Source organism: Narcine bancroftii, chromosome 5, assembly GCF_036971445.1.
Source record: "Narcine bancroftii isolate sNarBan1 chromosome 5, sNarBan1.hap1, whole genome shotgun sequence".
Lineage (NCBI taxonomy): Eukaryota > Metazoa > Chordata > Chondrichthyes > Torpediniformes > Narcinidae > Narcine > Narcine bancroftii.
In genome coordinates, this window is record NC_091473.1 from 204,481,810 (window position 1) to 204,505,600 (window position 23,791).

General features: G+C 61.2%; 1 protein-coding gene across 1 annotated transcript in view; it reads left to right on the forward strand.

Moving 5' to 3' along the window:
- Positions 1-21,820, forward strand: part of LOC138764626 (FH1/FH2 domain-containing protein 3) — a 52,912-nt gene extending 31,092 nt beyond the window's left edge. The window contains exons 6-9 of the mRNA XM_069940776.1: positions 19,289-19,479; positions 20,230-20,404; positions 20,785-20,965; positions 21,350-21,820. Coding sequence (XP_069796877.1) covers positions 19,289-19,479; positions 20,230-20,404; positions 20,785-20,965; positions 21,350-21,381 — 579 coding nt within the window. The 3' untranslated portion in view covers positions 21,382-21,820. The remainder of the gene's footprint in view (positions 1-19,288; positions 19,480-20,229; positions 20,405-20,784; positions 20,966-21,349) is intronic.
- Positions 21,821-23,791: the final 1,971 nt, after the last annotated feature.

Here is a 23,791-nt window from a genome sequence, read left to right on the forward strand (position 1 = left end):
CCGGTGGGGTGTTGACCCTTGTCCCTCTCCCCAGGTGAGGATGTTGACCCTCACCCCTCTCCCCGGTGGGATGTTAACCCTCGGCGCTCTAACCCGGTGGGATGTTCACCCTTGCCCCACTACCCAGGTGGGATGTTGACCCTCGTCCCTCTCCCCCGGTGGGATGTTGACCCTCCCCCTTCTCCCTCGGTGGGATGTTGACCCTTGCACCTCCCCCCAGGTGGGTTTTTGACCCTCGCCCCTGTCCCCCGGTGGGATGTTGACCCTCACACCTCTCCCCAGGTGGGATGTTGACCTTTGAACCTTTCCACAGGTGGGAAGTTGACCTTCGCCCCTCTCCCCAGATGGGATGTTGACCACCCCACTCCCGAGGTGGGGTGTTGACCCTCGTCCCTGTCCCCTGGTGGGGTGTTGACCCTTACCCCTCTCCCCCGGTGGGATTTTGACCCTCGCCCCTCTCCCCTGGTGGGATGTTGACCTTTGCCCCTCTCACCGGTAGGATGTTGAACTTCTCCCCTCTCCCCCGGTGGGATGTTGACTGCCCCTCTCCCCCAGTGTGGTGTTGACCCTTGCCCCACTCCCCAGCTGGGATGTTGACCTTTGCCTCTCTCACCCAGTGGGATGTTGACCTTCTCCCGTCTCCCCCGGTGGGATGTTGACTGCCCCTCTCCCCCAGTGTGGTGTTGAACCTTGCCCCTCTCCCCAGGTGGGAGGTTGACCTTTGCCTCTTTCCACCGGTGGGATGTTGACCGCCCCTCTCCCCCAGGTGGGATGTTGACCTTTGCCTCTCTCACCCAGTGGGATGTTGACCACCCCACTCCCGAGGTGGGGTGTTGACCCTCGTCCCTCTCCCCCGGTGGGGTGTTGACCCTTGTCCCTCTCCCCAGGTGAGGATGTTGACCCTCACCCCTCTCCCCGGTGGGATGTTGACACTAGTCCCTCTCCCCTGGTGGGATGTTGACCTTTGCCCCTCTCACCGGTAGGATGTTGAACTTCTCCCCTCTCCCCCGGTGGGATGTTGACTGCCCCTCTCCCCCAGTGTGGTGTTGACCCTTGCCCCACTCCCCAGCTGGGATGTTGACCTTTGCCTCTCTCACCCAGTGGGATGTTGACCTTCTCCCGTCTCCCCCGGTGGGATGTTGACTGCCCCTCTCCCCCAGTGTGGTGTTGAACCTTGCCCCTCTCCCCAGGTGGGAGGTTGACCTTTGCCTCTTTCCACCGGTGGGATGTTGACCGCCCCTCTCCCCCAGGTGGGATGTTGACCTTTGCCTCTCTCACCCAGTGGGATGTTGACCACCCCACTCCCGAGGTGGGGTGTTGACCCTCGTCCCTCTCCCCCGGTGGGGTGTTGACCCTTGTCCCTCTCCCCAGGTGAGGATGTTGACCCTCACCCCTCTCCCCGGTGGGATGTTGACACTCGTCCCTCTCCCCTGGTGGGATGTTGACCTTTGCCCCTCTCACCGGTAGGATGTTGAACTTCTCCCCTCTCCCCCGGTGGGATGTTGACTGCCCCTCTCCCCCAGTGTGGTGTTGACCCTTGCCCCACTCCCCAGCTGGGATGTTGACCTTTGCCTCTCTCACCCAGTGGGATGTTGACCTTCTCCCTTCTCCCCCGGTGGGATGTTGACTGCCCCTCTCCCCCAGTGTGGTGTTGAACCTTGCCCCTCTCCCCAGGTGGGAGGTTGACCTTTGCCTCTTTCCACCGGTGGGATGTTGACCGCCCCTCTCCCCCAGGTGGGATGTTGACCTTTGCCTCTCTCACCCAGTGGGATGTTGACCACCCCACTCCCGAGGTGGGGTGTTGACCCTCGTCCCTCTCCCCCGGTGGGGTGTTGACCCTTGTCCCTCTCCCCAGGTGAGGATGTTGACCCTCACCCCTCTCCCCGGTGGGATGTTGACACTCGTCCCTCTCCCCTGGTGGGATGTTGACCTTTGCCCCTCTCCCCCGGTAGGATGTTGACCTTCTCCCCTCTCCCCCGGTGGGATGTTGACTGCCCCTCTCCCCCAGTGTGGTGTTGACCCTTTCCCCTCTCCCCAGGTGGGATGTTGACCTTTGCCCCTTTCCACAGGTGGGATGTTGACCTTTGAACCCTCTCCCCCGGTAGGATGTTGACCTTCTCCCCTCTCCCCCGGTGGGATGTTGACTGCCCCTCTCCCCAGTGTGGTGTTGAACCTTGCCCCTCTCCCCAGGTGGGATGTTGGCCCTCGCCCCTCTCCACCGGTGGGATGTTGACCGCCCCTCTCCCCTAGTGGGATGTTGACCCTCGCCCCTCTACCCCAGTGGGATGTTGTCCCTCGCCCCCCTCCCCCGGTGGGATGTTGACCACCCCACTCCCTAGGTGGGGTGTTGACCCTCTTCTATCTCCCCCGGTGGGGTTTTGACCCTTGCCCCTCTCCCCAGGTGGGATGTTCACCTTCACCCCTCTCCCCAGATGGGGTGCTGACCCTCATTCCTCTCCCCAGATGGGGTGCTGACCCTCATTCCTCTCCCCAGGTGGGGTGTTGACCCTCGTCCCTCTCCCCCGGTGGGATGTTAACCCTCGGCGCTCTAACCCGGTGGGATGTTCACCCTTGCCCCACTACCCAGGTGGGATGTTGACCCTCGCCCCAATCCCTCGGTGGGATGCTGACCCTCACCCCTCTCCCCAGGTGGGATGTTGACCCTCGGCCCTCTTCCCCAGTGGGATGTTGACCCTCGCCCCTCTCCCTCGGTGGGCTGTTGACCCTCGTCCCTCTCCCCCGGTGGGATGTTGACCCTCCCCCTTCTCCCTCGGTGGGATGTTGACGCACCTCCCCCCCGGTGGGATGTTGACCCTCGCCCCTGTCCCCCGGTGGGATGTTGACCCTCGCCCCTGTCCCCCGGTGGGATGTTGACCCTCGCACCTCTCCCCAGGTGGGATGTTGACCTTTGAACCTTTCCACAGGTGGGATGTTGACCTTCGCCCCTCTATCCAGATGGGATGTTGACCACCCCACTCCCGAGGTGGGGTGTTGACCCTCGTCCCTGTCCCCTGGTGGGGTGTTGACCCTTACCCCTCTCCCCCGGTGGGATTTTGACCCTCGCCCCTCTCCCCTGGTGGGATGTTGACCTTTGCCCCTCTCACCGGTAGGATGTTGAACTTCTCCCCTCTCCCCCGGTGGGATGTTGACTGCCCCTCTCCCCCAGTGTGGTGTTGACCCTTGCCCCACTCCCCAGCTGGGATGTTGACCTTTGCCTCTCTCACCCAGTGGGATGTTGACCTTCTCCCTTCTCCCCCGGTGGGATGTTGACTGCCCCTCTCCCCCAGTGTGGTGTTGAACCTTGCCCCTCTCCCCAGGTGGGAGGTTGACCTTTGCCTCTTTCCACCGGTGGGATGTTGACCGCCCCTCTCCCCCAGGTGGGATGTTGACCTTTGCCTCTCTCACCCAGTGGGATGTTGACCACCCCACTCCCGAGGTGGGGTGTTGACCCTCGTCCCTCTCCCCCGGTGGGGTGTTGACCCTTGTCCCTCTCCCCAGGTGAGGATGTTGACCCTCACCCCTCTCCCCGGTGGGATGTTGACACTCGTCCCTCTCCCCTGGTGGGATGTTGACCTTTGCCCCTCTCCCCCGGTAGGATGTTGACCTTCTCCCCTCTCCCCCGGTGGGATGTTGACTGCCCCTCTCCCCCAGTGTGGTGTTGACCCTTTCCCCTCTCCCCAGGTGGGATGTTGACCTTTGCCCCTTTCCACAGGTGGGATGTTGACCTTTGCCCCTTTCCACAGGTGGGATGTTGACCTTTGAACCCTCTCCCCCGGTAGGATGTTGACCTTCTCCCCTCTCCCCCGGTGGGATGTTGACTGCCCCTCTCCCCAGTGTGGTGTTGAACCTTGCCCCTCTCCCCAGGTGGGATGTTGGCCCTCGCCCCTCTCCACCGGTGGGATGTTGACCGCCCCTCTCCCCTAGTGGGATGTTGACCCTGGCCCCTCTACCCCAGTGGGATGTTGTCCCTCGCCCCCCTCCCCCGGTGGGGTGTTGACCCTCTTCCTTCTCCCCCGGTGGGGTTTTGACCCTTGCCCCACTACCCAGGTGGGATGTTGACCCTCGCCCCAATCCCTCGGTGGGATGTTGACCCTCACCCCTCTCCCCAGGTGGGATGTTGACCCTCGGCCCTCTTCCCCAGTGGGATGTTGACCCTCGCCCCTCTCCCTCGGTGGGCTGTTGACCCTCGTCCCTCTCCCCCGGTGGGATGTTGACCCTCCCCCTTCTCCCTCGGTGGGATGTTGACGCACCTCCCCCCCGGTGGGATGTTGACCCTCGCCCCTGTCCCCCGGTGGGATGTTGACCCTCGCCCCTGTCCCCCGGTGGGATGTTGACCCTCGCACCTCTCCCCAGGTGGGATGTTGACCTTTGAACCTTTCCACAGGTGGGATGTTGACCTTCGCCCCTCTCCCCAGATGGGATGTTGACCACCCCACTCCCGAGGTGGGGTGTTGACCCTCGTCCCTGTCCCCTGGTGGGGTGTTGACCCTTACCCCTCTCCCCCGGTGGGATTTTGACCCTCGCCCCTCTCCCCTGGTGGGATGTTGACCTTTGCCCCTCTCACCGGTAGGATGTTGAACTTCTCCCCTCTCCCCCGGTGGGATGTTGACTGCCCCTCTCCCCCAGTGTGGTGTTGACCCTTGCCCCACTCCCCAGCTGGGATGTTGACCTTTGCCTCTCTCACCCAGTGGGATGTTGACCTTCTCCCTTCTCCCCCGGTGGGATGTTGACTGCCCCTCTCCCCCAGTGTGGTGTTGAACCTTGCCCCTCTCCCCAGGTGGGAGGTTGACCTTTGCCTCTTTCCACCGGTGGGATGTTGACCGCCCCTCTCCCCCAGGTGGGATGTTGACCTTTGCCTCTCTCACCCAGTGGGATGTTGACCACCCCACTCCCGAGGTGGGATGTTGACCCTCGGCGCTCTAACCCGGTGGGATGTTCACCCTTGCCCCACTACCCAGGTGGGATGTTGACCCTCGCCCCAATCCCTCGGTGGGATGCTGACCCTCACCCCTCTCCCCAGGTGGGATGTTGACCCTCGGCCCTCTTCCCCAGTGGGATGTTGACCCTCGCCCCTCTCCCTCGGTGGGGTGTTGACCCTTGTCCCTCTCCCCAGGTGAGGATGTTGACCCTCACCCCTCTCCCCGGTGGGATGTTGACACTAGTCCCTCTCCCCTGGTGGGATGTTGACCTTTGCCCCTCTCACCGGTAGGATGTTGAACTTCTCCCCTCTCCCCCGGTGGGATGTTGACTGCCCCTCTCCCCCAGTGTGGTGTTGACCCTTGCCCCACTCCCCAGCTGGGATGTTGACCTTTGCCTCTCTCACCCAGTGGGATGTTGACCTTCTCCCGTCTCCCCCGGTGGGATGTTGACTGCCCCTCTCCCCCAGTGTGGTGTTGAACCTTGCCCCTCTCCCCAGGTGGGAGGTTGACCTTTGCCTCTTTCCACCGGTGGGATGTTGACCGCCCCTCTCCCCCAGGTGGGATGTTGACCTTTGCCTCTCTCACCCAGTGGGATGTTGACCACCCCACTCCCGAGGTGGGGTGTTGACCCTCGTCCCTCTCCCCCGGTGGGGTGTTGACCCTTGTCCCTCTCCCCAGGTGAGGATGTTGACCCTCACCCCTCTCCCCGGTGGGATGTTGACACTCGTCCCTCTCCCCTGGTGGGATGTTGACCTTTGCCCCTCTCACCGGTAGGATGTTGAACTTCTCCCCTCTCCCCCGGTGGGATGTTGACTGCCCCTCTCCCCCAGTGTGGTGTTGACCCTTGCCCCACTCCCCAGCTGGGATGTTGACCTTTGCCTCTCTCACCCAGTGGGATGTTGACCTTCTCCCTTCTCCCCCGGTGGGATGTTGACTGCCCCTCTCCCCCAGTGTGGTGTTGAACCTTGCCCCTCTCCCCAGGTGGGAGGTTGACCTTTGCCTCTTTCCACCGGTGGGATGTTGACCGCCCCTCTCCCCCAGGTGGGATGTTGACCTTTGCCTCTCTCACCCAGTGGGATGTTGACCACCCCACTCCCGAGGTGGGGTGTTGACCCTCGTCCCTCTCCCCCGGTGGGGTGTTGACCCTTGTCCCTCTCCCCAGGTGAGGATGTTGACCCTCACCCCTCTCCCCGGTGGGATGTTGACACTCGTCCCTCTCCCCTGGTGGGATGTTGACCTTTGCCCCTCTCCCCCGGTAGGATGTTGACCTTCTCCCCTCTCCCCCGGTGGGATGTTGACTGCCCCTCTCCCCCAGTGTGGTGTTGACCCTTTCCCCTCTCCCCAGGTGGGATGTTGACCTTTGCCCCTTTCCACAGGTGGGATGTTGACCTTTGAACCCTCTCCCCCGGTAGGATGTTGACCTTCTCCCCTCTCCCCCGGTGGGATGTTGACTGCCCCTCTCCCCAGTGTGGTGTTGAACCTTGCCCCTCTCCCCAGGTGGGATGTTGGCCCTCGCCCCTCTCCACCGGTGGGATGTTGACCGCCCCTCTCCCCTAGTGGGATGTTGACCCTCGCCCCTCTACCCCAGTGGGATGTTGTCCCTCGCCCCCCTCCCCCGGTGGGATGTTGACCACCCCACTCCCTAGGTGGGGTGTTGACCCTCTTCTATCTCCCCCGGTGGGGTTTTGACCCTTGCCCCTCTCCCCAGGTGGGATGTTCACCTTCACCCCTCTCCCCAGATGGGGTGCTGACCCTCATTCCTCTCCCCAGATGGGGTGCTGACCCTCATTCCTCTCCCCAGGTGGGGTGTTGACCCTCGTCCCTCTCCCCCGGTGGGATGTTAACCCTCGGCGCTCTAACCCGGTGGGATGTTCACCCTTGCCCCACTACCCAGGTGGGATGTTGACCCTCGCCCCAATCCCTCGGTGGGATGCTGACCCTCACCCCTCTCCCCAGGTGGGATGTTGACCCTCGGCCCTCTTCCCCAGTGGGATGTTGACCCTCGCCCCTCTCCCTCGGTGGGCTGTTGACCCTCGTCCCTCTCCCCCGGTGGGATGTTGACCCTCCCCCTTCTCCCTCGGTGGGATGTTGACGCACCTCCCCCCCGGTGGGATGTTGACCCTCGCCCCTGTCCCCCGGTGGGATGTTGACCCTCGCCCCTGTCCCCCGGTGGGATGTTGACCCTCGCACCTCTCCCCAGGTGGGATGTTGACCTTTGAACCTTTCCACAGGTGGGATGTTGACCTTCGCCCCTCTATCCAGATGGGATGTTGACCACCCCACTCCCGAGGTGGGGTGTTGACCCTCGTCCCTGTCCCCTGGTGGGGTGTTGACCCTTACCCCTCTCCCCCGGTGGGATTTTGACCCTCGCCCCTCTCCCCTGGTGGGATGTTGACCTTTGCCCCTCTCACCGGTAGGATGTTGAACTTCTCCCCTCTCCCCCGGTGGGATGTTGACTGCCCCTCTCCCCCAGTGTGGTGTTGACCCTTGCCCCACTCCCCAGCTGGGATGTTGACCTTTGCCTCTCTCACCCAGTGGGATGTTGACCTTCTCCCTTCTCCCCCGGTGGGATGTTGACTGCCCCTCTCCCCCAGTGTGGTGTTGAACCTTGCCCCTCTCCCCAGGTGGGAGGTTGACCTTTGCCTCTTTCCACCGGTGGGATGTTGACCGCCCCTCTCCCCCAGGTGGGATGTTGACCTTTGCCTCTCTCACCCAGTGGGATGTTGACCACCCCACTCCCGAGGTGGGGTGTTGACCCTCGTCCCTCTCCCCCGGTGGGGTGTTGACCCTTGTCCCTCTCCCCAGGTGAGGATGTTGACCCTCACCCCTCTCCCCGGTGGGATGTTGACACTCGTCCCTCTCCCCTGGTGGGATGTTGACCTTTGCCCCTCTCCCCCGGTAGGATGTTGACCTTCTCCCCTCTCCCCCGGTGGGATGTTGACTGCCCCTCTCCCCCAGTGTGGTGTTGACCCTTTCCCCTCTCCCCAGGTGGGATGTTGACCTTTGCCCCTTTCCACAGGTGGGATGTTGACCTTTGCCCCTTTCCACAGGTGGGATGTTGACCTTTGAACCCTCTCCCCCGGTAGGATGTTGACCTTCTCCCCTCTCCCCCGGTGGGATGTTGACTGCCCCTCTCCCCAGTGTGGTGTTGAACCTTGCCCCTCTCCCCAGGTGGGATGTTGGCCCTCGCCCCTCTCCACCGGTGGGATGTTGACCGCCCCTCTCCCCTAGTGGGATGTTGACCCTGGCCCCTCTACCCCAGTGGGATGTTGTCCCTCGCCCCCCTCCCCCGGTGGGGTGTTGACCCTCTTCCTTCTCCCCCGGTGGGGTTTTGACCCTTGCCCCACTACCCAGGTGGGATGTTGACCCTCGCCCCAATCCCTCGGTGGGATGTTGACCCTCACCCCTCTCCCCAGGTGGGATGTTGACCCTCGGCCCTCTTCCCCAGTGGGATGTTGACCCTCGCCCCTCTCCCTCGGTGGGCTGTTGACCCTCGTCCCTCTCCCCCGGTGGGATGTTGACCCTCCCCCTTCTCCCTCGGTGGGATGTTGACGCACCTCCCCCCCGGTGGGATGTTGACCCTCGCCCCTGTCCCCCGGTGGGATGTTGACCCTCGCCCCTGTCCCCCGGTGGGATGTTGACCCTCGCACCTCTCCCCAGGTGGGATGTTGACCTTTGAACCTTTCCACAGGTGGGATGTTGACCTTCGCCCCTCTCCCCAGATGGGATGTTGACCACCCCACTCCCGAGGTGGGGTGTTGACCCTCGTCCCTGTCCCCTGGTGGGGTGTTGACCCTTACCCCTCTCCCCCGGTGGGATTTTGACCCTCGCCCCTCTCCCCTGGTGGGATGTTGACCTTTGCCCCTCTCACCGGTAGGATGTTGAACTTCTCCCCTCTCCCCCGGTGGGATGTTGACTGCCCCTCTCCCCCAGTGTGGTGTTGACCCTTGCCCCACTCCCCAGCTGGGATGTTGACCTTTGCCTCTCTCACCCAGTGGGATGTTGACCTTCTCCCTTCTCCCCCGGTGGGATGTTGACTGCCCCTCTCCCCCAGTGTGGTGTTGAACCTTGCCCCTCTCCCCAGGTGGGAGGTTGACCTTTGCCTCTTTCCACCGGTGGGATGTTGACCGCCCCTCTCCCCCAGGTGGGATGTTGACCTTTGCCTCTCTCACCCAGTGGGATGTTGACCACCCCACTCCCGAGGTGGGGTGTTGACCCTCGTCCCTCTCCCCCGGTGGGGTGTTGACCCTTGTCCCTCTCCCCAGGTGAGGATGTTGACCCTCACCCCTCTCCCCGGTGGGATGTTAACCCTCGGCGCTCTAACCCGGTGGGATGTTCACCCTTGCCCCACTACCCAGGTGGGATGTTGACCCTCGTCCCTCTCCCCCGGTGGGATGTTGACCCTCCCCCTTCTCCCTCGGTGGGATGTTGACCCTTGCACCTCCCCCCAGGTGGGTTTTTGACCCTCGCCCCTGTCCCCCGGTGGGATGTTGACCCTCACACCTCTCCCCAGGTGGGATGTTGACCTTTGAACCTTTCCACAGGTGGGAAGTTGACCTTCGCCCCTCTCCCCAGATGGGATGTTGACCACCCCACTCCCGAGGTGGGGTGTTGACCCTCGTCCCTGTCCCCTGGTGGGGTGTTGACCCTTACCCCTCTCCCCCGGTGGGATTTTGACCCTCGCCCCTCTCCCCTGGTGGGATGTTGACCTTTGCCCCTCTCACCGGTAGGATGTTGAACTTCTCCCCTCTCCCCCGGTGGGATGTTGACTGCCCCTCTCCCCCAGTGTGGTGTTGACCCTTGCCCCACTCCCCAGCTGGGATGTTGACCTTTGCCTCTCTCACCCAGTGGGATGTTGACCTTCTCCCGTCTCCCCCGGTGGGATGTTGACTGCCCCTCTCCCCCAGTGTGGTGTTGAACCTTGCCCCTCTCCCCAGGTGGGAGGTTGACCTTTGCCTCTTTCCACCGGTGGGATGTTGACCGCCCCTCTCCCCCAGGTGGGATGTTGACCTTTGCCTCTCTCACCCAGTGGGATGTTGACCACCCCACTCCCGAGGTGGGGTGTTGACCCTCGTCCCTCTCCCCCGGTGGGGTGTTGACCCTTGTCCCTCTCCCCAGGTGAGGATGTTGACCCTCACCCCTCTCCCCGGTGGGATGTTGACACTAGTCCCTCTCCCCTGGTGGGATGTTGACCTTTGCCCCTCTCACCGGTAGGATGTTGAACTTCTCCCCTCTCCCCCGGTGGGATGTTGACTGCCCCTCTCCCCCAGTGTGGTGTTGACCCTTGCCCCACTCCCCAGCTGGGATGTTGACCTTTGCCTCTCTCACCCAGTGGGATGTTGACCTTCTCCCGTCTCCCCCGGTGGGATGTTGACTGCCCCTCTCCCCCAGTGTGGTGTTGAACCTTGCCCCTCTCCCCAGGTGGGAGGTTGACCTTTGCCTCTTTCCACCGGTGGGATGTTGACCGCCCCTCTCCCCCAGGTGGGATGTTGACCTTTGCCTCTCTCACCCAGTGGGATGTTGACCACCCCACTCCCGAGGTGGGGTGTTGACCCTCGTCCCTCTCCCCCGGTGGGGTGTTGACCCTTGTCCCTCTCCCCAGGTGAGGATGTTGACCCTCACCCCTCTCCCCGGTGGGATGTTGACACTCGTCCCTCTCCCCTGGTGGGATGTTGACCTTTGCCCCTCTCACCGGTAGGATGTTGAACTTCTCCCCTCTCCCCCGGTGGGATGTTGACTGCCCCTCTCCCCCAGTGTGGTGTTGACCCTTGCCCCACTCCCCAGCTGGGATGTTGACCTTTGCCTCTCTCACCCAGTGGGATGTTGACCTTCTCCCTTCTCCCCCGGTGGGATGTTGACTGCCCCTCTCCCCCAGTGTGGTGTTGAACCTTGCCCCTCTCCCCAGGTGGGAGGTTGACCTTTGCCTCTTTCCACCGGTGGGATGTTGACCGCCCCTCTCCCCCAGGTGGGATGTTGACCTTTGCCTCTCTCACCCAGTGGGATGTTGACCACCCCACTCCCGAGGTGGGGTGTTGACCCTCGTCCCTCTCCCCCGGTGGGGTGTTGACCCTTGTCCCTCTCCCCAGGTGAGGATGTTGACCCTCACCCCTCTCCCCGGTGGGATGTTGACACTCGTCCCTCTCCCCTGGTGGGATGTTGACCTTTGCCCCTCTCCCCCGGTAGGATGTTGACCTTCTCCCCTCTCCCCCGGTGGGATGTTGACTGCCCCTCTCCCCCAGTGTGGTGTTGACCCTTTCCCCTCTCCCCAGGTGGGATGTTGACCTTTGCCCCTTTCCACAGGTGGGATGTTGACCTTTGAACCCTCTCCCCCGGTAGGATGTTGACCTTCTCCCCTCTCCCCCGGTGGGATGTTGACTGCCCCTCTCCCCAGTGTGGTGTTGAACCTTGCCCCTCTCCCCAGGTGGGATGTTGGCCCTCGCCCCTCTCCACCGGTGGGATGTTGACCGCCCCTCTCCCCTAGTGGGATGTTGACCCTCGCCCCTCTACCCCAGTGGGATGTTGTCCCTCGCCCCCCTCCCCCGGTGGGATGTTGACCACCCCACTCCCTAGGTGGGGTGTTGACCCTCTTCTATCTCCCCCGGTGGGGTTTTGACCCTTGCCCCTCTCCCCAGGTGGGATGTTCACCTTCACCCCTCTCCCCAGATGGGGTGCTGACCCTCATTCCTCTCCCCAGATGGGGTGCTGACCCTCATTCCTCTCCCCAGGTGGGGTGTTGACCCTCGTCCCTCTCCCCCGGTGGGATGTTAACCCTCGGCGCTCTAACCCGGTGGGATGTTCACCCTTGCCCCACTACCCAGGTGGGATGTTGACCCTCGCCCCAATCCCTCGGTGGGATGCTGACCCTCACCCCTCTCCCCAGGTGGGATGTTGACCCTCGGCCCTCTTCCCCAGTGGGATGTTGACCCTCGCCCCTCTCCCTCGGTGGGCTGTTGACCCTCGTCCCTCTCCCCCGGTGGGATGTTGACCCTCCCCCTTCTCCCTCGGTGGGATGTTGACGCACCTCCCCCCCGGTGGGATGTTGACCCTCGCCCCTGTCCCCCGGTGGGATGTTGACCCTCGCCCCTGTCCCCCGGTGGGATGTTGACCCTCGCACCTCTCCCCAGGTGGGATGTTGACCTTTGAACCTTTCCACAGGTGGGATGTTGACCTTCGCCCCTCTATCCAGATGGGATGTTGACCACCCCACTCCCGAGGTGGGGTGTTGACCCTCGTCCCTGTCCCCTGGTGGGGTGTTGACCCTTACCCCTCTCCCCCGGTGGGATTTTGACCCTCGCCCCTCTCCCCTGGTGGGATGTTGACCTTTGCCCCTCTCACCGGTAGGATGTTGAACTTCTCCCCTCTCCCCCGGTGGGATGTTGACTGCCCCTCTCCCCCAGTGTGGTGTTGACCCTTGCCCCACTCCCCAGCTGGGATGTTGACCTTTGCCTCTCTCACCCAGTGGGATGTTGACCTTCTCCCTTCTCCCCCGGTGGGATGTTGACTGCCCCTCTCCCCCAGTGTGGTGTTGAACCTTGCCCCTCTCCCCAGGTGGGAGGTTGACCTTTGCCTCTTTCCACCGGTGGGATGTTGACCGCCCCTCTCCCCCAGGTGGGATGTTGACCTTTGCCTCTCTCACCCAGTGGGATGTTGACCACCCCACTCCCGAGGTGGGGTGTTGACCCTCGTCCCTCTCCCCCGGTGGGGTGTTGACCCTTGTCCCTCTCCCCAGGTGAGGATGTTGACCCTCACCCCTCTCCCCGGTGGGATGTTAACCCTCGGCGCTCTAACCCGGTGGGATGTTCACCCTTGCCCCACTACCCAGGTGGGATGTTGACCCTCGCCCCTATCCCTCGGTGGGATGTTGACCCTCACCCCTCTCCCCAGGTGGGATGTTGACCCTCGGCCCTCTTCCCCAGTGGGATGTTGACCCTCGTCCCTCTCCCCCGGTGGGATGTTGACCCTCCCCCTTCTCCCTCGGTGGGATGTTGACCCTTGCACCTCCCCCCAGGTGGGTTTTTGACCCTCGCCCCTGTCCCCCGGTGGGATGTTGACCCTCACACCTCTCCCCAGGTGGGATGTTGACCTTTGAACCTTTCCACAGGTGGGATGTTGACCTTGCCCCTTTCCCCAGATGGGATGTTGACCACCCCACTCCCGAGGTGGGGTGTTGACCCTCGTCCCTGTCCCCTGGTGGGGTGTTGACCCTTACCTCTCTCCCCCGGTGGGATTTTGACCCTCGCCCCTCTCCCCTGGTGGGATGTTGACCTTTGCCCCTCTCACCGGTAGGATGTTGAACTTCTCCCCTCTCCCCCGGTGGGATGTTGACTGCCCCTCTCCCCCAGTGTGGTGTTGACCCTTGCCCCACTCCCCAGCTGGGATGTTGACCTTTGCCTCTCTCACCCAGTGGGATGTTGACCTTCTCCCGTCTCCACCGGTGGGATGTTGACTGCCCCTCTCCCCCAGTGTGGTGTTGAACCTTGCCCCTCTCCCCAGGTGGGAGGTTGACCTTTGCCTCTTTCCACCGGTGGGATGTTGACCGCCCCTCTCCCCCAGGTGGGATGTTGACCTTTGCCTCTCTCACCCAGTGGGATGTTGACCACCCCACTCCCGAGGTGGGGTGTTGACCCTCGTCCCTCTCCCCCGGTGGGGTGTTGACCCTTGTCCCTCTCCCCAGGTGAGGATGTTGACCCTCACCCCTCTCCCCGGTGGGATGTTGACACTCGTCCCTCTCCCCTGGTGGGATGTTGACCTTTGCCCCTCTCACCGGTAGGATGTTGAACTTCTCCCCTCTCCCCAGGTGGGATGTTGACTGCCCCTCTCCCCCAGTGTGGTGTTGACCCTTGCCCCACTCCCCAGCTGGGATGTTGACCTTTGCCTCTCTCACCCAGTGGGATGTTGACCTTCTCCCTTCTCCCCCGGTGGGATGTTGACTGCCCCTCTCCCCCAGTGTGGTGTTGAACCTTGCCCCTCTCCCCAGGTGGGAGGTTGACCTTTGCCTCTTTCCACCGGTGGGATGTTGACCGCCCCTCTCCCCCAGGTGGGATGTTGACCTTTGCCTCTCTCACCCAGTGGGATGTTGACCACCCCACTCCCGAGGTGGGGTGTTGACCCTCGTCCCTCTCCCCCGGTGGGGTGTTGACCCTTGTCCCTCTCCCCAGGTGAGGATGTTGACCCTCACCCCTCTCCCTGGTGGGATGTTGACACTCGTCCCTCTCCCCTGGTGGGATGTTGACCTTTGCCCCTCTCCCCCGGTAGGATGTTGACCTTCTCCCCTCTCCCCCGGTGGGATGTTGACTGCCCCTCTCCCCCAGTGTGGTGTTGACCCTTTCCCCTCTCCCCAGGTGGGATGTTGACCTTTGCCCCTTTCCACAGGTGGGATGTTGACCTTTGAACCCTCTCCCCCGGTAGGATGTTGACCTTCTCCCCTCTCCCCCGGTGGGATGTTGACCGCCCCTCTCCCCTAGTGGGATGTTGACCCTCGCCCCTCTACCCCAGTGGGATGTTGTCCCTCGCCCCCCTCCCTCAGTGGGATGTTGACCACCCCACTCCCTAGGTGGGGTGTTGACCCTCTTCTTTCTCCCCCGGTGGGGTTTTGACCCTTGCCCCTCTCCCCAGGTGGGATGTTCACCTTCACCCCTCTCCCCAGATGGGGTGCTGACCCTCATTCCTCTCCCCAGGTGGGGTGTTGACCCTCGTCCCTCTCCCCCGGTGGGATGTTAACCCTCGGCGCTCTAACCCGGTGGGATGTTCACCCTTGCCCCACTACCCAGGTGGGATGTTTACCCTCGCCCCAATCCCTCGGTGGGATGTTGACCCTCACCCCTCTCCCCAGGTGGGATGTTGACCCTCGGCCCTCTTCCCCAGTGGGATGTTGACCCTCGCCCCTCTCCCTCGGTGGGCTGTTGACCCTCGTCCCTCTCCCCCGGTGGGATGTTGACCCTCCCCCTTCTCCCTCGGTGGGATGTTGACGCACCTCCCCCCCGGTGGGATGTTGACCCTCGCCCCTGTCCCCCGGTGGGATGTTGACCCTCGCCCCTGTCCCCCGGTGGGATGTTGACCCTCGCACCTCTCCCCAGGTGGGATGTTGACCTTTGAACCTTTCCACAGGTGGGATGTTGACCTTCGCCCCTCTCCCCAGATGGGATGTTGACCACCCCACTCCCGAGGTGGGGTGTTGACCCTCGTCCCTGTCCCCTGGTGGGGTGTTGACCCTTACCCCTCTCCCCCGGTGGGATTTTGACCCTCGCCCCTCTCCCCTGGTGGGATGTTGACCTTTGCCCCTCTCATCGGTAGGATGTTGAACTTCTCCCCTCTCCCCCGGTGGGATGTTGACTGCCCCTCTCCCCCAGTGTGGTGTTGACCCTTGCCCCACTCCCCAGCTGGGATGTTGACCTTTGCCCCTCTCCCCCGGTAGGATGTTGACCTTCTCCCCTCTCCCCCGGTGGGATGTTGACTGCCCCTGTCCCCCAGTGTGGTGTTGACCCTTGCCCCTCTCCCCAGGTGGCATGTTGATCTTTGCCCCTTTCCACAGGTGGGATGTTGACTTTCGCCCCTCTCCCCAGGTGGGATGTTGACTCTCGCCCCTCTCCATCGGTGGGATGTTGACCGCCCCTCTCCCCCAGTGGGATGTTGACCCTCGCCCCTCTCCCCTGGTGGGATGTTGACCCTCGCCCCTCTCCCCCGGTGGGATGTTGACCACCCTACTCCCTAGTTGGGGTGTTGACCCTCGTCCCTCTCTCCCGGTGGGGTTTTGACCCTTGCCCCTCTCCCCAGGTGTGATGTTCACCTTCACCCCTCTCCCCAGATGGGGTGCTGACCCTCGTCCCTCTCCCCCGGTGGGATGTTAACCCTCGGCGCTCTACCCCGGTGGGATGTTCACCCTCGCCCCACTACCCAGGTGGGATGTTGACCCTCGCCCCTATCCCTCGGTGGGATGTTGACCCTCACCCCTCTCCCCAGGTGGGATGTTGACCCTCACCCCTCTTTCCCAGTGGGATGTTGACCCTCGCCCCTCTCCCTCGGTGGGCTGTTGACCCTCGCCCCTCTCCCCTGGTGGGATGTTGACACTCGCCCTTCTCCCCCGGTGGGATGTTGACCCTTGCCCCACCCCCCAGGTGGGTTTTTGACACTCGCCCCTCTCCCCCGGTGGGATGTTGACCCTCGCACCTCTCCCCCGGTGGGATGTCGACCCACGCCCCTCTCACCCGGTGGGATGTTGACCCTTGCCCCTCTCCCTAGGTGGGATGTTGACCCCCCCTCTCCCCCGGTGGGATGTTGACCCTCGCCCCTCTCCCCCGGTGGGGTATTGACCCTTGTCCCTCTCCCCAGGTTGGTTCACCTTCACCCCTCTCCCCAGATGGGGTGCTGACCCTTGTTCCTCTTCCCCAGGTGGGGTGTTGACCCTCGTCCCTCTCCCCAGGTGGGGTGTTGACCCTCGTCTCTCTCCCCAGATGGGGTGTTGACCACCCCTCTTCCCGGCTGTGGTGTTGACCTTCGCCTCTCTCCCCCGGTGGGGTGTTGACACTTGCCCCTCTCCCCAGGTGGGATGGTGACCTTTGTCCCTTTCCACAGGTGGGATGTTGACCTTCGCCCCTCTCCCCCGTTGAGGTGTGGACCCTCGCCCCTCTCCCCTGGTGGGATGTTGACCTTTGCCCCTCTCCCCCGGTAGGATGTTGACCTTCTCCCCTCTCCCCCGGTGGGATGTTGACTGCCCCTCTCCCCAGGTGGGGTGTTGATCCTCGCCCCTCTCCCCCAGTGTGGTGTTGACCCTTGGCCCTCTCCCCAGGTGGGATGTTGACATTCGCCCCTCTCCCCCAGTGGGATGTTGACCACCCCACTCCCGAGGTGGGGAGTTGATCCTCGTCCTTCTCCCCCGGTGGGGTGTTGACCCTCGTCCCTCTCCCCAGATGGGGTGTTGACCACCCCTTTCCCCGGCTGTGGTGTTTACCTTCACCTCTCTCCCCCGGTGGGGTGTTGACCCTTACCCCTCTCCCCAGGTGGGATGTTGACCTTTGTCCCTTTCCACAGGTGGGATGTTGACCTTCGCCCCTCTCCCCCGGTGGGGTGTTGATCCTCGCCCCTCTCCCCCAGTGTGGTGTTGACCCTCGCCCCTCTCCCCAGGTGGGATGTTGACCTTCGCCCCTCTCCCCCAGTGGGATATTGACCTTCGACCCTCTCCCCAGGTGGAATGTTGACCCTTGCCCCTCTCCCCCGGTGGCATGTTGACCCTCGCCCCTCTCAACCAGTGAGATGTTGTCTGTCCCTCTCCCCCGGTGGGGTGTTGACCCTCGCCCTTCTCCCCCAGTGTGGTGTTGACCCTCGCCCCTCTCCCCCAGTGTGGTGTTGACCCTCGCCCCTCTCCCCAGGTGGGATGTTGACCTTCGCCCCTCTCCCCCAGTGGGGTGTTGACCTTCGCCCCTCTCCCCAGGTGGAATGTTGACCCTCGCCTCTCTCCCCAGGTGGGATGTTGACCCTCGCCCCTCTCCCCAGGTGGGATGTTGACCCTCTGCCATCTCCCCAGGTGGGATGTTGACCCTCGCCCCTCTCCCCCGGTGGGATGTTGACCCTCTCCCCTCTCACCCGGTGGGATGTTGACCCTCGCCCCTCTCACCCGGTGGGATGTTGACCCTCGCCCCTCTCCCCTGGTGGGATGTTGACCCTCGCCACTCTCCCCCGGTGGGATGTTAACCCTCGCCCCTCTCCCACGGTGAGATGTTGACCCTCGCCCCTCTTCCCCAGTGGGATGTTGACCCTCACCCCTCTCCCTCGGTGGGATGTTGACCCTCGCCCATCTCCCCGGTGGGATGTTGACCCTCGCCCCTCTCCCCTGGTGGGATGTTGACCCTCGCCCCTCTCCCCCGGTGGGATGTTGTCTGCCCCTCTCCCCCGGTGGGATGTTAACCCTCGCCCCTCTCCCCCGGTGGGATGTTGACCCTCGCCCCTCCTCCCCAGTGGGATGTTGACCCTCGCCCCTCTCCCTCGGTGGGATGTTGACCCTCGCCCCTCTCCCTCAGTGGGATGTTGACCCTCGCCCCTCTACCCCGGTGGGATGTTGTCCTTCGCCCCTCTCCCCCAGTGGGATGTTGACCTTCGCCCCTCTCCCCAGGTGGAATGTTGACCCTCGCCTCTCTCCCCAGGTGGGATGTTGACCCTCTGCCATCTCCCCAGGTGGGATGTTGACCCTCGCCCCTCTCCCCCGGTGGGATGTTGACCCTTGCCCCTCTCACCCGGTGGGATGTTGACCCTCGCCCCTCTCACCCGGAGGGATGTTGACCCTCGCCCCTCTCCCTAGGTAGGATGTTGACCGACCCCTCCCCCGGTGGGATGTTGACCCTCGCCCCTCTCCCCCGATGGGATGTTAACCCTCGCCCCTCTCCCCCGGTGGGATGTTGACCCTCGCCCCTCTCACCCGGTGGAATGTTGACCCTCGCCCCTCTCCCTAGGTAGGATGTTGACCGACCCCTCCCCCGGTGGGATGTTGACCCTCGCCCCTCTCCCCCGATGGGATGTTAACCCTCACCCCTCTCCCCCGGTGGGATGTTGACCCTCGCCCCTCTTCCCCAGTGGGATGTTGACCCTCGCCCCTCTCCCTCAGTGGGATGTTGACCCTCGCCCCTCTCCCCCGGTGGGATGTTGACCCTCGCCCCTCTCCCCCGGTGGGATGTTGACCCTCACCCCTCTCCCCCGGTGGGATGTTGACCCACGCCCCTCTCACCTGGTTGGATGTTGACCCTTGCCCCTCTCCCTAGGTGGGATGTTGACCGCTTCTCTCCCCCGGTGGGATGTTGACCCTCGCCCCTCTCCCCCGGTGGTATGTTGACCCTCGCCCCTCTCCCCCGGTGGGATGTTAACCCTTTCCTCTCTCCCTCAGTGGGATGTTGACCCTCGTCCTTCTCCCCCGATGGGATGTTAACCCTCGCCCCTCTCCCCCGGTGGGATGTTGACCCTCGCCCCTCTCCCCAGGTGCGATGTTGACCCTCGCCCCTCTCCCTCGGTGGGATGTTGACCCTCACCCCTCTCCCCCAGTGGGATGTTGACCCTCGCCCCTCTCCCTCGGTGGGATGTTGACCCTCGCCCCTTTCCCCCGGTGGGATGTTGACCCTCGCCCCTCTCCCCCGGTGGGATGTTGACCCTTGCCCCTCCCCCCAGGTGGGTTTTTGACCCTCACCCCTCTCCCCCGGTGGGATGTTGACCCTCGCCCCTCTCCCCCAGTGGGATGTTGACCTTCGCCCTTCTCCCAGGTGGGATTTTGACCCTCGACCCTCTCCCCTGGTGCGATGTTGACCCTCGCCCCTCTCCCCAGGTGGGATTTTGACCCTCGCCCCTCTCCCCCAGTGGGATGTTGACCCTTGTCTCTTTTCTGCTGACAGGTTGACTTTGTGCAGCTGCAGACTGACCTGGCCCAGCTGGAACTTGACTGCAAGGCATCGTGGGACCATCTGAAGGTATTCAGCCGTCGGGACAGGAGTGCCTCCTTCCGCAGCTGGGCCACTGCCTTTCTGCGTGAGTCCGCCCAACGCATCATTATCCTGAAGGCCGTCTGTAGGAGAATAAAGAACAGGCTAGTCCTCATCTCTCACTGACTGCGCCGCACCCTTTCGTTCTCTGCATCTTTCTTCCCTCTCCACTTCCTTCCCTCACCCCTCTCCACATCCCTCTCTTTCCCTCTTGTACATCTCCCCTCTCCCTCCATTTCCTTTCGATGCTGGAGTGGGGTTGGACCCTTGGAGTGGGGATAGCACCTTTGGGTTAGGGTTTCACTCTGGGGTAGGGTTGGATCCTAGTGTGTGTGGAACTGCTTCCTGTACAGGGATTGAAGTTCAATGAGGTGATGAGACCACAAGAGGGGAGAGTGCAGATGTGAGTCAATGTGTGTGTGTGTGTGTGTGTGTGTGTGTGTGTGTGTATATATATATATATGTGCATGTTGCCTGTTTCATTGTGTCTGAGTGTGTGTGTATTGCTTGCGTCTGTTTGTATGGTATGTGTGTGTGCGCGCGTGTGCCCTGCATGTGCGCGTTCCCTCTGAGTTGAGGGAGGAGATGGGGTGGAACAGGACCAACGAGGGTATAACACGTGGGACCACAGTGAAGCTAACGTACATGATCTCAGGGAAGGTGCTCAAATCTTGACCCGTCTCCCTTCTGGGCCAACTGCCCCCTCCCCTCCCCCTCACTGGGCCCACTTACCCCACCCCTCCCCCCTTCTAGGCCCACTGCTCCTTCCCCTCCCTCACTGGGTCCACTGCCCCCTCCCCCCCTCACTGGGCCCACTGCCGCCCTCCAGACTGACGGCACCTTGCTCTGCATAGGTTCCACTCCTTCCTCCTGTACCTGGGATACCCGAGCTCATCCGTACGCAAGGCCACCACCAGCAAGTTCTGCAAGATGATCAGTGACTTCGCCCTGGAGTACCGCGTGGCTCGGCTCGAGGTCCTACAGCAGAGAGCACGACAGGAGAGGGAGAAGAAACGTCTGGAGGCAGAGGTCGGTCACACAGATACCGAGATGGAGGACAGAGAGGGGAGGGAATGGAAGACAAGATGTTGGGGGGGGGGGTGGTGGAGGGAGTCCAGAGTTTCATTGAAATGTGTGACGGGACGGTGCGGAGGGAGCTTCACGCTGTGACTGTCCCCAGGAGTGTGAGATGGGATGGTGCGGAGGGAGCTTCACCCTGTGTCTGTCCCGGGGAATGTGTGACGGGACAGTGCGGAGGAACCTTCACCCTGTGTCTGTCCCCGAGACTTTATGTGACGGGACGGTGCAGAGGGACCTTCACCCTGTGTCTGTCCCCGGGAGTGAGTGATGGAACGGTGCTGAGGGAGATTCACCCTGTGTCTGACACGATTGCTGCTGCCTGTCTGCAGGACGTTGAGATGAATGGTGGGAAACGTTCTCTGGTGGATGCCACTGTAATAACGCAGAGCCGTTACTCGGAGAACAGCCAACAGCACGAGCACATGAAGGAGGTGCTGAGCACACCAGAGAGCAGCCGCCGGTTCTATGGTAGTCTGCCACGGGCCCTCCGCAGGAGAACGGAGGACCAGGGTGAGTCTGGTGTAGGGGTGGGAGACACGCCACTCAATCAGCGCTGTCGTAGCAGAGCCTCCTGTCTCTAGGCTAAGGCACAGAGAAACCAAATAGCCTCCTATTCCCCCTTTGACAGCATGAAGAGGGGCCGAGTGGCTTCTCTGACCCCCCGTGACAGGAGGAGGGGCCGTGAACTCTCTCTTCTTCAGAGGGGCCGAGGCCTTGCCCTGCCTAGAAGGACCGAGTGGCCTCATCCTGCCCCAGAATTGCCGAGTGACCTCACCCTCTCCCTAGAGAGGCCAAATGGCCTAGGCCTGCCCCCTCCCTCTCCTCCATGACAGGCTGGTAGCATTACTGTGAGGCCACTCGCTCACCTGTTTTCTCCTCTCTGCTTTCCCACAGAGATCATCCCCCGAACAAAGTCACCATGGTAACAGGGGAGAGGGTCGACCCGTACTTCCTGGATGCTCCTTCCTACCTCCGCATTGGCTCCGTGCACCGGGACTGTTAGGAGGGTCAGAGCGGAGAATTCCACATCCGGAGAACATGGTGGGGTCGTTTGTGACAGACATTGTGGCCTCCTCCTGTCCCAAGGAGACAGGACCGAGAGGGGCTGAATGGCCTCCTGTCCTGATGAGACAGGACTGAGAGGGGCTAAGCAGCCTCCAGTGCTGGGGAGACAGGACGGAGTAGGGCTGAATGGCTTCCTATCCCAGGGAGACAGGACAGAGTAGGGCTGAACTGCCTCTGTCCTGGGGAGACCAGGATGGAGTGGGACTGAATGGCCTTGACCAGGATGAATCTGGTCAGGGTGCAGAGTTGGGACACTTTCTGTACACCGTGACACCACATTATTAAACAGAACCAAACAAAGGCAGAGACCTTGTCAAATTTGTGTCGTGAACAGTCACCACAGGTGCCTGGCTCGTTCCCCTGGGTGTATGGGTGTGTGTGGCCAGTATGTATGTGGATGTCCACATATGTGTGTGGGTGTATGTGTGAGTGTGTGTGTTGCTAGTATGTATGTGCAAGTACATGTGTGTGTGAATGTGTGCGTGTGTGTGGCCAGTATGTAGGTGCACATACATGTGGATGGGTGTGTGAGTGGCCAGTATGTTTGTGCATGTACACATGTGTGGGTGGGTGTGTGTATGTGTTAGTGTGTGCATGTGTGTGGCCAGTATGTATGTGTATGTACTTGTGGGTGGGTGTGTGTGTGTGTGTCCCTGCGTGTCTGCCTGTCAGTTTATTTCCGTGTGTGTGTGTCAACTGGGCGAAGAGTCCTGTGGGGTGCAGACCTATCATCAGGCCAGAGTGGACCAGAGAGGCTGAGGTCAGCCATCACCATGGAGTCCTCCCCCCTCCACTGGTCTTTGCCAGCTGTGCAGGAAGAGGGAGCACCCCAGGTAAGGGAGGGAGACTCTCAGATGCAAGGAGTGGGGAAAGATTTCCATTTGTGGGGGTGGGGGTGGTTAGAGGGAGATTCCCAGGTAGGGGAAGGGAGCTGGGGAGGGGAAGGGAGCTGGGGAGGGGAGGGTTTACAACTGCATTGCAGAGTAAGGACGGTGAGCGGATTCCTCCTGCTCTGCAGTTTACCCTCGGCCTCCAAAGGGTTCTTGAAAGTCTGTTCAAAATTACTTGTAACTTGGTTATCTAATTCTCATTTTAAATAGACCCATAATGTTGGAATTCTGTGAACTTCCGAGAGTAACCAACTCCCTCTCATAATCTTGCAAACTTGCATCCGTCAGCAGGACATCAAAGCTCAGTCCAAATTGCTTGAATATTTACAAACTTTCAACAAAACCTACATTAACTGCTATTTGCAGAATCTTATTTTGATCTTTTGCAAACATCTGATAGTTGATCTTTAGATTCACTGATTTTTGTAAACTCTGCCTTCATCAAAGTTAATAAACACAGTTCCAAACTTTCATCTAAACATTGTGAACTTTTTCCCAGACTTTTCAAGCTGACTTCAACTTTTTTTCAAAACGTCCCGAGTGCTGACGGTGATGCTTTCTTTACCTTACCACAGGCAAAACTTTTTTAAGAATATTTTTTCAAAAATTATACATAGTGACATTTTAAATATACAATATATTAAACTTTTTCTCACGAACGCAACAAAACCAAAACAGTCCCTCCCTCCCTCTCCCTCCTTCCGTACATACAGATCTGTCCATTGTCAGACCCAACATATATTTTAAGTATATAGAGTTGGGGAAACAACATTTTTGCATATATAAGTTATTTTTAGACCCTTTTTTAATTTCAGTTTCTGGTCCAGCTGCCAGATCTTTACAAAAGTGTCATATTTATTCTTTAAGTTAGATTAGATTTTTTTTCCAGCTATTCATTTTCGCCGTCCATCGTGTGACATGTAGAGGGGAGTCGGGTGTCTAAGTGATCATGATACATTTTTTCGCTGCCCCCTGAGCTCTTTTTATAAATGAGATCTGATATTTGGCCAATTGGTCACTTATTTCCATGAAATTACCTGGCAGATACAGCTCCAGTCACCCGCGAAGACCACTCCTGTCATCCCGGTTAATGTTTCTGTGATTTCTTGCCGAAATGGCCTCACCTTCGTGCACAACCATGTAGAAGAATTCCTGTCTCAGTCCCACATCTCTGAAATTTTGGCTCTTGATCTGAGTCACTTTTGTGGGTTAAGATATAATTGGTGTAAAAAATTATACTGCACCCATCCATATCTTGCATTTATAACTGACGTCGTGCTGTCCTTACACCAATCTGACTGGCTTCTTTTTGGAATCACCACCCCCACGTCTGACTCCCATCTTTCCCTTGGCCTCTGCAACCTCTGGTTTTGAACTTTTG